The 17,815-nt window shown below is 47.4% G+C and overlaps 1 protein-coding gene across 1 annotated transcript in view; it reads left to right on the plus strand.

Annotated features, from left to right (window-relative positions):
* LOC125626854 (vasoactive intestinal polypeptide receptor 1-like) overlaps positions 1–15,645 on the plus strand; it is a 73,517-nt gene extending 57,872 nt beyond the window's left edge. The window contains exons 9-13 of the mRNA XM_075123548.1: positions 78–144; positions 343–434; positions 12,074–12,203; positions 12,847–12,888; positions 13,462–15,645. Coding sequence (XP_074979649.1) covers positions 78–144; positions 343–434; positions 12,074–12,203; positions 12,847–12,888; positions 13,462–13,554 — 424 coding nt within the window. The 3' untranslated portion in view covers positions 13,555–15,645. The remainder of the gene's footprint in view (positions 1–77; positions 145–342; positions 435–12,073; positions 12,204–12,846; positions 12,889–13,461) is intronic.
* The last annotated feature ends 2,170 nt before the right edge of the window (positions 15,646–17,815 follow it).

A 17,815-nucleotide genomic window follows, 5' to 3' on the forward strand; every position in this document is an offset into this window, starting at 1 on the left:
TCGCGGGAACCCCTGCCGCAGGGAGCAAAAGCACAATGAGTTGGTAATGCTTCTGTGCTTTCCCTGCTCTCTCCTAGGTGTTGGGATGACTATGCCAGTCTGTACTGGTGGGTGATCAAGGCCCCCATTCTCATTGCCATCTTCGTGAGTATGCCGCAGGGTGTTTCGCTTTGTAAACGCGCGGGTTGCCAGGCGAGTGCCGTGAGAAGGGATGGGCAGCCTGCCTGGGAGGCTGGGATACCTGCAGGGAGATGGAGGAGTCCAGCCTGCGGGTTTTGGGAATGTTGTCGGGTGGTCAGTTCTATTTCGAGGCTGAGACAAACCTTCTCTTCCTTTTGCAAGATGAACTTCCTCATATTCCTGAATGTGATCCGAATGTTAGTGCAGAAGATTCGATCCCCTGACGTTGGCAAAAACTACAAGCAGCAGTATATGTAAGCAAAGCGTTAACACTCTCTGCTCCAGTAGTCTGGGCCCCTTTCCCAGGCCGGATAAACCACTTGACTCAGTGACCATGTCAATGGTCTGGTCCCAGGAAATTTGATCCCTTCTCCTGCATAGCGCTTAGGCCTGGCTTGGCCAGCCAGGGTCCTTCCCAAGGATTCACATTTCACCAGGCCAGTGGCTGTTATGCTTGGGTGCTATACAGGGTGTGATTGATATGGGGTTGGGGTGTCATATGGGGTGTGATTGTATGATACCCCAACCCCATATCAGAGCTTTCCAAAGCTTGCAGAGTAGAGCCAGATCCCTAGTTTGTATCAGTATTGACTACAGTGGAGAGGCACCAATTTATATATCTGTCCCCAATCATTTACTGTCATGGATTCAGGACCAGAATAGAAAATGCCAAGTGAGAGTAACCACAGTAGGTGCTATCCAAAGAGGGAGGCTTTGTGATGGGGTCTGTCATCAGCTCATAAAACCAGGTGCTTTGTCAGGACCCCCATAGATCCCCAGTGCTGCCTGGAAACTTTGGGCCACAAGGTCTTAAAAAACCTGCCCTAATGCCACATGAAGATTAGATACTTAAATCACCAACTCTCATAGACTCATAAGACTGGAAGTGACCTCGAGAGGTCAACTAGTCCAGTCCCCTGCACTCATGGCAGGACTAAGGATTATCTAGACCATCCCTGACAGGTGTTTGTCTAACCTGCTCTTAAAAATCTCCAATGATGGAGATTCCACAACCTCCCTTGGCAATTTATTCAAGTGCTTAACCACCCTGACAGTCAGGAAGGTTTTCCTAATGTCGAACCTAAACCTCCCTTTCTGCAATTTAAGCCCATTCCTTCTTGTCCTATCCTCAGAGGTTAAGAAGAACAATTCTTCTTCCTCCTCCTTGTAACAACCTTTTATGTACTTGAAAATGGTTATCATGTCCCCTCTCCACCTTCTCTTTTCCAGAATAAACAAAACCAATTTTTTCAATCTTCCTGCAAAGGTCATGTTTTCTAGACCTTTAATCATTTTAGTCACCTTCTCTGGACTCTCTCCAATTTGTCCACATCCTTCCTGAAATGTGGTGCCCAGAACTAGACACAAAACTCCAGTTGAGGCCTAATCAGCCTGAAAGGGCCCAATCCTGCATCCTTTACTCATGCAAGTAAAACGTGAAATGAGACTGCTCACATGAGAGAGTTGTAGGCCCCAAGTGGCACCTGTAGCTGTAACATTTTCTACACTGTATTCAATACAGAATTTCCCAGCAGTTGTAAGCTATAATTTTGCTAAATCAAACCCAAACAAAGAAAGGCCCCATGGAGGACTGCAAATAGCTTATGTCCATGCCAGGTGTCATGCTCGAGCTCTCTGCTGGAGCTGTGTCAAGAAGCTGTAGTTAGAATATTGATACGGTACATTTTCCCCTCACTGTCTTTCTCCAAGTGTCTCCTTAAAACACCTCCTTTGGGAACCCATTTGACCCTCCTCATCCCTTGACATAAATGGTGTCAAACCCATTTAGAAAATGCAGAACCACCATGAGCTGAGTTAAGCAAGTGCACACCCTGATGGCAGTTACTATCGCCCTTCCTTCAGCCTCAGACCCTACTGTCCGTATGGGTCCATTTACACAGAGTTTTGGAGTAAGCCTCCTGATCCGGGTCAACAGACTTGGGCTAGTGGGGCTCATACTAGCACTCTGAAAACAGCTTTAGAGACGTGCTTTGAAGTTGTGGCTGGGGCTGGAGCTTGGGCGCTGAAGCTTAGGGAGAGGGGGTGGGTAAGTTGTTCCAATGTTTAATTATCCTCCTGTTAAGAAAATTGCACCATATGTCCAGTCTGGAATTGTCTAGCTTCAGCTTCCAGCCCCTGGAGCTTGCTCTGCCTTTGTCTCCTAGATTCAAGGACTTTTGACTTTCAGAAACTCACTATAGACCATCATCAAGTCACCTCTTAAGCTTCTCTTGGGTAAATGAAACAGACTGGGTGCTTCAGTCTTTTCCAGACCTAGAATCATCCTTGAAACTTTTGTTTGAACCTTTTCCCATTTACTAACAACCCCAGGTATGGGCATGGGCTTAAGTGCCTTTCTGAATTGGGGCCCAAAAGCCAATCAGATTTGTAAAAGAATTGTGTGTTTTTGATAAAAGCGTGAAATTTGCCATAACCTTAGCGCATGACCTAATAAAGATCATAGAATATCAGGGTTGGAAGAGACCTCAGGAGGTCATCCAGTCCAACCCCTGCTCAAAGCAGGATCAATCCCCAATTTTTGCCTCATATCCCTAAATAGCACCCTCAAGGATTGAGCTCACAAGCCTGGGTTTAGCAGGCCAAAGCTCAAACCACTGAGCTATCCCTCCCAGATAGCAAGTCATCACCAACTCATGCCATGCCATGTTGGCTGTGGCAGCCATTTTAAATTCAGAATTCATTTTTTTCCCTACTGCTGTTTTTTTCTGATAGTGATCGTTTATTGAATTAAACCATTCCAGTGGGGTTTTATTTTTGGACATTTATACTCCTATTGTCTTAGGTATCCTGAAAAAGAAAGCAATGAATTGCAACGGCTTGAGATTATTAGTTCTTGATATTTTAGTACATGCCCTGTAGCACATCACCAGGGAATATTTACTAAAATATTAATCATATAGAAAAATAACACAGAACATTTACGAGTTTCTGTTCACAAACTGAAAGTTACATTTCTCCTTGCCAATAACAATATTCTCTATTGATCTCGGAATATCAGGATATTGCTGTGTCTCAAAGGTTGAAAAGGCAGTGTACGTAAACAGGCAGCCTAAAACAAAATAAGAAACAAGAAAGTCTCTTTCACAGTCTTCCGTATGTTCAAACATCGCACTCCCCACCACAAGGGCACAGGGCAGCCAGCTCAGTGCTGCCTTGCCATGCTTGCACCTTGCCTGGCACCCCATTTTGCAGCCCCATTTTAGGAGTTCATGACAATAATCATGTGCTTCTGGGAGGGTTGTCCACAGTGGGCTCCATCCCTCAGTGCCCCCAGGCCATCTCCATTCCTTGGGGAGGGGAGTTCAGGAGTCTGACCCCAGCAGCATCCTGCTTGGTATGCAGCTCGCTCACTGTGCTGAACCAGAGCAGGTTTGGTCAGTGGAGGGATTCCATAGCTCTGCCCTTGTCTCAGCAGCGTTTGTGCCACTTGTCCTGTCATGCAGAGGCACCACAGGGCACTGCAGCAGAGACATCGTTCCGTCCGCTGTGGATTGTGGTGCAGCTGACAAACCCATGAAAGCAGGGGACAGATGCCTGCCAGGGTTCCTATGGAGATTTCTTTCCTCTTCCAGCAAAAGCAGATGCTGTGTCACAACCGGTATCATCATGAAACACTGGGAATGCCTTTGACTTGCTTAGGCCGAGTGAAGAAGCTGTCTCATGGGCAGGTACAAGTCCAATCCACAGTGCAGGGATCTGAGGTCTTTGCACATATGTGACAGCAAGGACTATGCCATCGGTGTCAACTGTGCATATGAGAACTGGAGTACCTCTTTGACTGAATACAGGAGCAGCATTCTGCTTTTTGCTCCCTCGTGGTTGCCTGGGGAAAGGCTGGTCTTGTCACAGGCAGGGCTGCGGTGTACATAGAATCATAGAATATCAGGGTTGGAAGGGACCTCAGGAGGTCATCTAGTCCAACCCCCTGCTCAAAGCAGGACCAATCCCCAATTAAATCATCCCAGCCAGGGCTTTGTCAAGCCTGACCTTAAAAACTTCTAAGGAAGGAGATTCTACCACCTCCCTAGGTAACGCATTCCAGTGTTTCACCACCCTCTTAGTGAAAAAGTTTTCCCTAATATCCAACCTAAACCTCCCCCACTGCAACTTGAGACCATTACTCCTTGTCCTGTCCTCTTCTACCACTGAGAATAGTCTAGAACCATCCTCTCTGGAACCACCTCTCAGGTAGTTGAAAGCAGCTATCAAATCCCCATCTTGACCATCCGTGGCGATTAGCTCTTTACCTTCTACTGCTAACTGTGTAATAGACTATGCAAGGAAGCAGCAGATTCATTTTTATTTTCATCAATGCGCAGAAACTCTTGCCAGTTTTAGTGGTAGAGGGATGCAAGGCTTGGTGCTCCTCTTGACTCCCTTCTGATCTTGCTTCTGATCTGGACCTTGAGACTATGTGGAATGCAAACATCCCACCCTCCTGCAACACTGCAGTTGTGTCTTGAAGTAGGGAATAAAAATGTTCATAGCATCGTCATCAAATGTGTTGCTAGCAATGGGCTTCAACATCTTCACAAGAGCTGCCCCATCAAAAACTATGGCATCTACTGCCGGAGGCATACCTTGCTGCTGAACTTAGCCCTTCCAGAATAGCCATCAGGTCAGACTGCTTGCCAATGTGTAGTTTGCCCATCTAAGACAATGAAAGGGAGCATGCCTGATTCTCACACTGAGAAATATCCCGGTGACCATCATGTGTTTGGCAAGGTATGTACAGGTCAGAAAAGGGGAGCAGTCATTTGTCAAGGAGGAAAACTGCAATTTGGTCTTGAGGTCTCCCTTGCTGGGGGCTGCCGAACAAGGGCAGTTTGTTTCACTTGCTAGCCTCTGATGACGGCTTTGTTTTGTCTTGCGATCTCTGTTACAAACATGGTGTTCCGCTGCGGCCTGATTTTCCAACCTCCATAACACAATCACAACAGGGTCTGCAATATCTCTGCTGGCCAGTTTAACTAAGTCTACACTCTCTTCTGAGAAAGGGTTGCCCATGTCCTCTGTGACCTCAACAAGTGCTTTCACATGTCATGCAAGAGAAACCGAGGCACCTTTCACCTTCTCATGCTGCTTTGTGTTAGACTTTTTCAGGGGGCTCCTTTCTCCGCTGTGGCTTCAAATTCTCCTCTCAACCTGGCCACCTCTGGTCCTGCTATTGTCCAGCACCAAAGGGCTTCTGGACTTTGTGTTAGACCAACAGCTCCATCAACCTCTTTGATTGTGGCATTATTTGCTCATGAGCCTGGTCAAGTACGATTGCAGAGAAAACATGCTGTGTCTTGGGAACCTGACAGGCTCCTTCTTAGCTGTGTCAGGATATGTGAAGGGTCCCTATCTCGGAGGTGAACAGGCGCCCAACGAGCATAATTGGTACGATCTAATGCAAAGACCCAAGGTGAGAGCTTTCCCAGCATTCAGTCTATAGAGCATAGTTGGCCTGTTGGATTGAGTGCACATAGGTCAATACCAGAAGCTCCAGATGAAGTGTGGTATGCCAGAAGCAGAACTCTGGGTTTTCTCGTTTTCACTTGTCACACCATTTATCATTTCCCAGGGGGACTCCTCTTCCCCAAGACCTTGTGTACTGTGTGCATGCATTCTGGAGCAACAAGTACAGATTGCTGGTAGCTACTTGGTGGGCACACCTGGTAACGTGTGACATGAGACAATTTTCAAGAAGAAGTTGACCATTCCCAGAGAGGCCACTGGGGCCTGAACAAGGACTTGTGTGCATCTGCTGTCTTCTAGCCAGTCTCCAGTCAGCTTTAGACTTGCCATTTCCAGGTGAAGACAACTCAGCCTAATAACAAAATTGTCCTCTCTATACCCAGCAGACCAGGCTTAGTATCTTTTTGGTTATGGTGAAAAGGGGCTGATCCACAGTGAACACTGGCACGTGGTGTGGGTTAGGTGGTATATAGCATTCCTTATCACATCCATGGCAAGACGGATCATTGCCACAGACTTGGAGTCAGCTGGAAGGGGGCAAAGAAGAATCTGTTGGCAGTCAGTCTTGACTTCACCATTTGCAGCAGGGGTCGGGGGGCTGGTTTTCTTCACAATCAATAGAGGGACAAGTGTGAGAGATTCAAGATTCTTCACTGATGCTGCAGTCTCACAGTCTGGTTTGGGAATTCCCCAGACAGCTCTCTGCAGCTGAGCACTGGGATGATGAAAAAGTGATATCCCAGTTCCATGGAAGGAGTCGATTGCTGTGGTGGAGCTCGGATTGTCATCTATCTATCTGGGATTGTCATCTAATTGTCATTGCCGCAGTAGTGAACAGATCACCAAAAGCTTTAGAGGACTGACTACATTCTCTTCTTCAAAGTGCTGGCATGCACGGTTTGCCATGCTGGTAGAGATAGCCAGTGCTCTGTCCTAGGAGATGGGCAATCCAAGTTTAAAAAGGTATCTACTAGCTCACTTATTTTTTGTGTCTGTGCATGAAGTGTCAAACCAGTGTCGATTGGGAAAGGTGTTTCTTGAGCTTTGTTGTGGTACAAACTTTCTGTTCCTTCATGGCAACTGATGCTGTTGTTGCACTGCACCAGCTGTGCTGAAGTAGGGGGAGCTGGACGAATGGAAACTTGTTTGGACTGAATTTTAATGTTTGGACCATCCAATATCATGAACATCGCAGCCAGGAGTGACCAGGCACAGACTTTCCCTGGCATCCTGGATCAAATGATCCAGTAAACGGTGTTTTTCATTTCAAACATGTCCCTTTGAATGTTTGTTGTTGTTTGGGACAGGTGAAGTGCTTCTTTGGCACAATCTTCGTCAGATGCTTTTTGTTGGGCATGTCCAATAATCCTAGTTGAAGGCAAGGAGTGCATCACATCCTTTGTGTGCTTGGAGATCTGGAAAATGTGATGAGATGTGGGATTTTGGTTTAGCGCTGGGAATGCACCCAGCCAGTGTTCTAGTCTAGCTTTATAGCACCTAGGGAGGTCTAATTGTTTAAACACTGGAGACACATCTTCATTCAGTCTTGCCTCTTCAATGTGTGTTGTCAGTTCAGCAAAGGCAAAGCTCTATGACATCTTCGCTGTGTTGCTTTGCTCAGTTTTCTTCTCCCGACTTTATTATAGAGAGACATCAAACATTTTGCACAGAACTTTGCCTCTTGGGGCTCTAAGTCCCCTGCACATAGTTTTGCACGCAAGCGCTGGTTTTGCAGCTGAAGTACATACTTGCAGACTACCCGTGCCAAAGGTATAAGCTTCATGGTGGTCTTCTGATGGTATGTTTATTTGACAAACGAAGCACGCTTCTTTTTCTGGAGGTCCTTTGTGTTGGTCATTTGAACATGCATATTTCTTCTGCTGTTCGTCAGGGTGATTCACAGCTTTCTCAGTTCTTTTGTTGTTTTTTAACTCAGTCCTCGTGGTTTGGTCCTGTTAAACTTGATGTAGCAGGTTTTCTGCCAATGTCTATTGTTCTTGTTCAATGTCACTTCAATACCACCATCATCTAATCTACATACATCTGTGGATTGGGGAAGTGCATTCAGCTTATGGAAACAGCTGCTATTTTCTGCTAAAGTTTGATAGCCAAATCCAAGATGCTCTCTTTGTGGTTCTGCTGACTTAATCAATGCTGCACCTGTGTCTTCCTGACAACGCACACACTTGCTAGAGGAATGGGATGTCCCTGTTGATGGACCTGGCTCTCCAACAAGCTTGTATCTTTCTGACACGTTTTGAAGCACTAGTAATAGCCAATAATAATTTAATACTTTTTGCTACTGTGTACACTTAATATTAGCCAATCACCAAGCAGCTTTCACACTACCAATGTGGCATCTGAAAGAAAAAAGAGAAATGTGATTAAATTCTGTCAAGGGTATGTTGATGATCAAAATTAGTATAAAATGTGTCCTTACACCAATTGTAAAGTTACACTGAGGCAACACCAAGAAGCCATCCCTTAAATTTCCAACTGTAGACCAATGTTATTTGATGACTATGACAATGTTGTTTAAAATGGTTGCCACAGTCAGCATGGCATGAGCTGGTGGTGGTCCCATATCTGAAAATCTTTATTGGGTCATGCCCTAAGACTGTGGCAATCTTTTATCATAAAACCCACACTTCCTTTCCCCACCCCCGCCCTCCTACCCCGCCTCACAAATCTGATTGGCTGCAAGTTAGGTGTTTTAATATAAGGCCTAGATCTGCCAACTTCACTCATGGCATAATTAGGCCATTAGATTGCAAGCTTTCCTGGGCAGGGATATTGTCACATTGGATTTGCCTGTTCCGCAACATGTGTCTTTAGGGTGTTATATAAATGAAAGAACAATGATGAGTTACTGGGCCTGGTAACATGGTGGTGGCAGCCACTAGCACTGCTAGTGTTCCCCACAGACCAAGACACACCAGCTCAAAGCAGCACGAGACCCAGCCAGAACAATGGATGCAAAACCTGTGGCCATATCTCCACTGCTACAACCATAGGTCGCGAGATATATGGGCCCGTGGTGCCCATTCTCCATCAACATTCATGAAGGTGGGCCCAGCTCTACCAATGTTTGGGCCCCAGGCCCCGTGTTTTGGGGGCCCCGTGGCATGGATCAGCAACGTGGGGCACTCTCCTTCGGGGAAGCTCCCCCACCACCCCACAAGCCAGGGCAGCAGGAGTCTGTCACTGTCAGACAGAGACACACAGACACAGCTGGGGAGTTGTGAGGACAGACAGATGGAGCTGGGGGTGGGGGAAAGGAGCAGCGATGGGCATCCCAGGGCTGGCATAAAATACACGGTACAGAGGGGGTTTTCTGGGGGGCCTATAGCAACACCCCCACCCCCCGCAGAGTAGATCCAGGCTGCAGCTGGCTCCGTACATCATTCCCCCCCAGCCCCACACAACCCTCTGCCCTCCTGAAAAATCCCCACCGACCCCTGTGCCTCTGTCACCCCTCTCCAGAGAGTCCCCGCTTTGTGCCTCCAGAAACAGCTCCCCTCCCCCTACCTCCCCTGCTCCCTACAATCTCCTTCTCTGCCTTCCTCCTCCCCCCCCCAGCCCATTGATCGGGAGGGTCCCAGCCTGTTGGCCAATGGGAGCCGCACTTGAGGCAGGGGGCCTGCTTCCAGATGCCTCCACAGCACCGGGAGGGGGAGCCACAGGTGAGCAATCGTAGGTCATCATCATCACAGGCCAAGCAATTCTCTGGGCATTTAATTTCACTGAGGCAAGTAATTCAATCTACTCTTCCATTCCAAACAGTTTGTGGCTTTTCCTGTAAGAAAACTTACAATTTCTTTATAAAGAAGTCCATTTATAATTTTTCCCAAAGCTCATTTTCATTTCTCATATAATAATCTCATATACACACATTTTTCATTAATTATATGTATTGAATTTATTATTGTTATTATTATTATTATTATTATTAGCCAGGTTACTGGGGGGGGGGTTTCAGTGTGAAAAATTGTGTGCTATTTTATGGGTTGAATGACTGAATAACATAATACCCTCTCCCACCCCACACCAATGTCCATCACTAAGTCCGGTAATTTTGTTAAGTGTCTGTCATGCAACATGGTGGTTGTTAGGGGGCTTATTCCTTCACCCACTTACTTCCCTGGTCCTTCTCGCATGAACAGAGAGCAACAATACCCGAAGTCCAAAGGTGCAAACAATTCGATGTTTATTGGGGTGAACTTCCAGCAAGCATGATTCCAGTTTCCTTCCTTAGTGTCCCCCTTCCCAGCTCTTACACCACAGAGCCTTACACCTGTGTCCCTGTTCCCATTCCTGCCCTTAGCCAAACATGATTCCAATTTCCCCAGCCCCATTACCTGTTCCCATTTCCCCCTTTAGCAAAACATGATTCCAATTTACCCACCCCCATTCCCTGTTCCCATTTCCCCTCCCCACACCCACCCCCTCACTTCCTGATTGACTGCAGACTATATAGTAAAACTTGAATTCTGCTTTGCTATACCTTAACCAATCATTTTCCTGAAATTTAACTAACCAATCCTAACATATTGTAACATGATTATGTAACCAATTATATCCCAACACCTTAATTAGTTTACACCCAGCAAAATTAATTATACAGCAGACAGGAACAATCACAGAACCAGACAGAGATTATACAGACAAACAATAGCAAAGTGGGAACTATAATGACAAAACAGTACAGAAGTGAGGTTTTCACATCCCAGCTATTGATAAGTGAGTTCTTGCCAGACAGGATGCTATCAAATTAAGTTTCCTTTTACACTTTCTAGGCACTTCCCTTTCTCTGGAGGCGATAGGCATTATCAGGACAGGAGTGTATTCCTAACAGCCCAATAGCACCTTATTTCAGTGTGACTAGTTTGGAATGTGAGGAGGTGGTCCTTCACTTCCCAGCTTATGGCTGCCTCTGCAGCTTAGCCAAAGGCCTTAGCCTAAGCACAGGGCCTCAGACTGTCACAGTGAGAGAAGGCCCTTACACTGGCAGACAGTGATTTTGATTCTTTCTTTTATACCTCTATAACTAGCCAAGTGATAAGAATAGACCTAAATTCTTCGAGTACAGGCCTTTACCAACAGGCCTGAATATCTATATTCTAACAGTGGTGCCCTGTTCTTCACGGGGATATGGGGTCCAGGGCGGCCTGGGGGGTTAGCGGGGGGCCTGGCACTGGCAGCAGCGAGTGACCCAGCCCCAGCCCACTCCGCTCCACCCTGCCGGCTCCCAGCATTGCTCAGGGGCTGGGGCTTGGAGGATGAGATGGAGTGGGTGTGGGGTGGGAAGAGGCGGGGCATGGTGTGGCCGGATTGCTTGCTGCTGCCAGCACCAGGCCCCCCGCTAGCACCCCAGGCCACCCTGGACTCTCTGTCCCCCTGAAGCGCGGGGCCGCCCAAAGCGCAGGGCCCGGAGCAGTGCCCCAATCCGTCCTATGGATGGGACGGCTCTGCTTGGGCATCACCAGAAATTATACAAACCTGCCACCCATGGCTACGACGATGATCAAAGTCCTTCCCCAAACACACCTTCCAAGATCCATGGGTCCTACACATGCCCATCACATGTGGTATACCTCATCCAGTGCACTAAATGTCCCAGCAACAACACTGTGGTGAAATCAGACAATCACTACGCTCTCAAACAAACTCACACAGGAAAATGATTGACAAAAACATCCTTTCACATGTGGGTGAGCACTTCACAGAAAGCGATCACTTTGTGTTTGACCTCTCAGGCCTCATCCTCAAAGGAGACCTGCACAACCTTCAAAAGACAAGTGTGGGAGCTTAAATTCATAACTGTGCTAGACACTAAAAATCATGGACTAAATAGAGACACTGGATTTATGGCTTATTACAACACTAACCCACTAACACAACCTCCCCTCAACGTTTCATTTTTTCTCTCTCCTTTTCCCCCTATGACTGGAGGTGTGTTAACAGGCCACTTCACCTTGAATGGGCCCTTGAAATGTGTTAACTACTTATGCTAAACAATCTGTTCCACCTTGTATTTAACTGTGACACTCGGAGAGTCTTTTCCAGACCTGAAGAAGAGCTCTGTTTGGCTTGAAAGCTTGTCTCTCTTTCCAACTGAAGTTGGTGGAATAAAAGATATCACCTCCCCCACCTTGTCTCTCTAATATCCTGGGACCAACATGGCTCCAACTAGTGGGTCACTTTTCCTGATCCCTCCCCAAGTGACACTTGTTCTGCAACAGACCTAGTGCGATGTCATTTAAACGGATGTAGAAAGGCCAGATGCACTATTCAGTTTTAATACTTTCCCAGTAGCTCTATTTCCTGGGAGGGGAGAGCATTTTTAATTCACTAACAGTGCGAACCCAGTGATTGTTGTATAACCAGAACCTGTCACTTTGATTCTTCCCAGGAGACTGGCAAAATCCACACTGCTTCTCATCCCCCTCTTTGGGGTTCACTACGTGGTGTTCGCCCTCTTCCCGGAGCATATTGGCGTTGAAGCAAGACTCTATTTTGAACTGGTTCTTGGCTCCTATCAGGTATGAGAGTGAGGGAGCAGCTGGCGCAGAGAGGAGTAATAACAGAAGCCCCAGCTGTGAACCTGGGCCCAGATTCTCTCTCCCTGTACCACCCAGGTGCAGCCCTTGCACCCTGTGCCCTGCCCACACATCAAAACAGGGCACGGAGGGGGTTGCCACAGGCTGACAGAGGCAGAAAATGGGCTCTTATTTTTTTATTTTAAAAAAGAGAACAACTACAAAATAAGGGGGGGAAATACAGTCGAAGGAGACGTCTGACTGTCCATGAACGCAAACGGAGCGTCACCCTTTCGCAGCATGTCAAACTAACAGCCAGGGTGTGATTGTAACCAGCTCAGTACTACCCTGATTCCCTCTCCCGATGCAATTACCCAGAATCCCCAGGCGCAGTCCCTATCTTACCAAGGAACAGAATGTATCATTGCTGTGAGGGCTGCAAACCAGCCAGATAAACTCCATGTGGCTCCTATGAATAGCTAGGCCCCAATAGCAGCAACCACCTTCTTTAGATAAACATCCACAGAGTATTTGTAACAGCATAAATAAAATGGGAGGAGTCTAGCCCTTGGGCTTTCCAGGAGGGTGGAGAAATGCAGCAACATGTTTGTTTTGTGAAACTTCTTCCCCTGCTGTTGTATTTCAGGGGTTCCTGGTGGCTCTGCTGTACTGCTTCCTGAATGGGGAGGTGAGTGATTTCCCTTCAGCACACGTGTGCACACATGTATGCACAAACACATGCACGTGTGCACACAAATTCACTTGTGAACACATGCATGTGCACACAGATACATGCAGTGCATACACGTATACACATACACACAAGGATGTGCACACGCACCGTATTGGCTCAGGGTTCCTTTTCTAATTAACTTCCCCAGTGTGGTGTCTAGCACAGGGATTGTGTCCTTATTACCACATCCCTCCTCGGCTCCAGCCCAGCCAGCTGGTGCCATCTGTAGCTGTTAAAGGGGGCTCCCTGAGTGCTGAGGGAGGGGGTTTCTGACACTGGGAGGCTAAATCTGTTGAACTGATGATGTAAAAAGCCACCTTTCATTGGCCTGTAGATATGAGACCCTGCATTCCTGTGGACCCTTCCCGGTGAGGCTCTCAAAGCCCTTTGCCAAACCTGAATGAGTCCTAGGGGGAGGGGTCTGGGTGCTGGCCTCCATTTCCTATGGGTTGAAGTGAAGCTCAAAGTGGGGAAGGCCCAGCTTCTCCCAGCGCTGTTCCAAGGTGATTCTCTGCTGGGCTGTTCCAGGTGCAGGCTGAGATCCGGAGGAACTGGGGCAAATGGCAGTCGTCCATGGAGAGCAACGTCTTCAACCTGGTGACCCAAGACTTTACAGCCTGAGAAGGGAAAGGGCTGGTGATAAACAGCTTCCCAAAGCCTGACCGCTATTCCGCGCCCCACAGCAGCAGCCCCAGTGGGGAGTAGGGCAGCGCCTTGCATTCCACTTTGCCACCCAGTTTGTTTCTGCTTCCTTGGCCAAACATACAGAGGTGGGGACTGAGGGAAAAGACCTTGTAGATCGACTCTAGCCCCTCCCCAGAGATTGTTGCAGGGTCGTACTCTGCATTCTATTCTTCAGGGCTTGTCCAGCTTTGTGTTCAATGTCCCAAGAAACAGACCTTCCTCCCCTTCCCTCTGGGAAATGACCCCACAGCAAAGATTTTGCACTTGGGAAAAGTTTCCAGAGATTCAGGCTGTATTCTCCATTCATTGCCTTCCTCCTAGTTATAAGCCATGCACTGCTCTAACTCATAGAATCATAGAATCATAGAATATCAGGGTTGGAAGGGACCTCAGGAGGTCATCTAGTCCAACCCCCTGCTCAAAGCAGGACCAATCCCCAATTTTTGCCCCAATCCCTAAATGGCCCCCTCAAGGATTGAACTCACAACCCTGGGTTTAGCAGGCCAATGCTCAAACCACTGAGCTATCCCTCCCCCCCCCCCTCACTCCTCTTCCTCCCTGCCATGGGCCCCCACCCTGCTCTCAGCTGTTGTGACTCACGTCCCCCCCACACATCCAATCCACCAGTCTCCTTAGCAGGTGGGTTGCCCTTCTTGTAAATACTTAGGGGTTTTCTCCATCTTTCTGGTCCTGAGCTGCATGGGATGCAGCGTCACCTGGCACGGCCTGCCCAGGGCCAGATGTCGGCATCGCCTGGCATGGCCTGCCCAGGCCATATAGAGAAGGCAATTGTATTCCTGCACCGTGATGTGCTACCTGCCCTGAAGGCTTCTCTTTTGCTGCCATCGTGTGTTTGTTCTTTACACTCGCTCCCAGGGCATTTCAGCCTGGTTACCTGGCAGGTTTTTCTCCTCCCCCCAAGATGCTTTTTCTCGGGTGGCTTTGCATGTTTCCAAGCTGAATCTTATTTTCTGTGATTCCTGTTCCTCTCCCTGGTGCTCACAGCTCCTCCTGGCCTAGTGCCATCTGCAGAGTTCGTCAGCATGTGGCTTTCTCCCACTGCCCAGCTCAGTAATGAAGATGTTGGATGAGGCCAGTCCTTGCACAACACACATTCCCAGCTCCATGCCTTGCTGTTTACCCCTGGCCAACACTTCATTTGATACTTCCCCCTTTGGCTTTGGTTCTTTTAGCCCTGTCCCCACCCACAGAACAGGATACCCACACCCAGCAGTTGGAATCAGAGTGAACAGGGTTCGCTCCTGTGTGAGAAGCCAGCATTAGGGCGAGGACCAGCTTCAGTCCCACTTTTTTAGGCTTTTAATGATGTCTTGGCTTCATACAGGCCCTGTGCACGGGGTGAATTTCACATTATAGCAGGATTTGGTGAGACACTGACCTGGGCTCTCCCCACCTCAGAAAATCTGACCCTGTGTCAAGCCATCATCATCACCAGTCTTCCTACACCATTGGGGTGTAGGTAGCCTTTATTTTTATTTAAAGGTAACTTTAGTGCTGTTCTATTACACCATCGAGGGCTTGGCTCTGGCAGCTACAGTTCAACAGACTAACAAATTAGAGACTAATTTGAGCCACTAAGGGGCCTCTAAGGGGCCACAAGGACTCCTTGTTGTTTTTACAGTTCAGCAGAGCTCTCTCTGCCTGTTTTAGCTCTAGAGCTCATAGGAACACATGAAGCCATAAGCAAGTAACAGACAATCATAAGAAGAAGGTCTATTATCTTGTATCCATTTTATTAACGTTACCAACACAGTTATGAGTATCACAGCATATACAATGCCTAGATCTATCCAGGCACCAGTTCTAACTGCAGCCAGACTTGCATCCTCCTAGACAGCATTAGGGTCAGGTGGGTCTCTCATGGATTGATCATCAGTACAGGGATGCAAAAAGAAAAGGAGTACTTGTGGCACCTTAGAGACTAACCAATTTATTTGAGCATGAGCTTTCGTGAGCTACAGCTCACTTCATCAGATGTTTACCGTGGAAACTGCAGCAGACTTTATATACACACAGAGAATATGAAACAATACCTCCTCCCACCCCACTGTCCTGCTGGTAATAGCTTATCTAAAGTGATCAACAGGTGGGCCATTTCCAGCACAAATCCAGGTTTTCTCACCCTCCACCCCCCCACACAAATTCACTCTCCTGCTGGTGCTAGCCCATCCAAAGTGACAACTCTTTACATAATCAAGTCGGGCTATTTCCTGCATAGATCAAGGTTTTCTCACATCCCCCCCACCCCCATACACACACAAACTCACTCTCCTGCTGGTAATAGCTCATCTAAACTGACCACTCTCCAGGTTTAAATCCAAGTTAAACCAGAACATCTGGGGGGGGGGGGGTAGGAAAAAACAAGAGGAAACAGGCTACCTTGCATAATGACTTAGCCACTCCCAGTCTCTATTTAAGCCTAAATTAATAGTATCCAATTTGCAAATGAATTCCAATTCAGCAGTTTCTCGCTGGAGTCTGGATTTGAAGTTTTTTTGTTGTAAGATAGCGACCTTCATGTCTGTGATTGCGTGACCAGAGAGATTGAAGTGTTCTCCGACTGGTTTATGAATGTTATAATTCTTGACATCTGATTTGTGTCCATTTATTCTTTTACGTAGAGACTGTCCAGTTTGACCAATGTACATGGCAGAGGGGCATTGCTGGCACATGATGGCATATATCACATTGGTGGATGTGCAGGTGAACGAGCCTCTGATAGTGTGGCTGATGTTATTAGGCCCTGTGATGGTGTCCCCTGAATAGATATGTGGGCACAATTGGCAACGGGCTTTGTTGCAAGGATAAGTTCCTGGGTTAGTGGTTCTGTTGTGTGGTATGTGGTTGTTGGTGAGTATTTGCTTCAGGTTGCGGGGCTGTCTGTAGGCAAGGACTGGCCTGTCTCCCAAGACTTGTGAGAGTGTTGGGTCATCCTTTAGGATAGGTTGTAGATCCTTAATAATGCGTTGGAGGGGTTTTAGTTGGGGGCTGAAGGTGACCGCTAGTGGCGTTCTGTTATTTTCTTTGTTAGGCCTGTCCTGTAGTAGGTAACTTCTGGGAACTCTTCTGGCTCTATCAATCTGTTTCTTTACTTCTGCAGGTGGGTATTGTAGTTGTAAGAAAGCTTGACAGAGATCTTGTAGGTGTTTGTCTCTGTCTGAGGGGTTGGAGCAAATGCGGTTGTATCGCAGAGCTTGGCTGTAGACGATGGATCGTGTGGTGTGGTCAGGGTGAAAGCTGGAGGCATGCAGGTAGGAATAGCGGTCAGTAGGTTTCCGGTATAGGGTGGTGTTTATGTGACCATTGTTTATTAGCACTGTAGTGTCCAGGAAGTGGATCTCTTGTGTGGACTGGACCAGGCTGAGGTTGGTGGTGGGATGGAAATTGTTGAAATCATGGTGGAATTCCTCAAGGGCTTCTTTTCCATGGGTCCAGATGATGAAGATGTCATCAATATAGCGCAAGTAGAGTAGGGGCTTTAGGGGACGAGAGCTGAGGAAGCGTTGTTCTAAATCAGCCATAAAAATGTTGGCATACTGTGGGGCCATGCGGGTACCCATAGCAGTGCCGCTGATCTGAAGGTATACATTGTCCCCAAATGTGAAATAGTTATGGGTAAGGACAAAGTCACAAAGTTCAGCCACCAGGTTAGCCGTGACATTATCGGGGATAGTGTTCTTGACGGCTTGTAGTCCATCTTTGTGTGGAATGTTGGTGTAGAGGGCTTCTACATCCATAGTAGCCAGGATGGTGTTATCAGGAAGATCACCGATGGATTGAAGTTTCCTCAGGAAGTCAGTGGTGTCTCGAAGGTAGCTGGGAGTGCTGGTAGCGTAGGGCCTGAGGAGGGATGCTTCCTCCTGGAGTTTGCCCATAGGAAGCTCAATTTTCCTGCTCTGAGCATCCCCTTTTTATAATGTGATTCTCCCTATACTTACATTCTGCACATGTACATGCAAGTGTCACCCCTCTTTTTCCTTATTGGTCTGATGTTCTCTAGAAACAGACAGGACCCCAATTTCTATAGGTCATGTAGGTTCTCTTTATTCTCATTGGCATTGACACATGTGGGCCTCTACCACATTTTTATGATTTAAAATTAATCTTCCAGCTAATTTTTTGCAATGTTACCCCTTGGTGCCTCTTTTCCCATCATCTCAGTGCATCGGGTTATTCT

Source organism: Caretta caretta, chromosome 27 (assembly GCF_965140235.1).
Source record: "Caretta caretta isolate rCarCar2 chromosome 27, rCarCar1.hap1, whole genome shotgun sequence".
Lineage (NCBI taxonomy): Eukaryota > Metazoa > Chordata > Testudines > Cheloniidae > Caretta > Caretta caretta.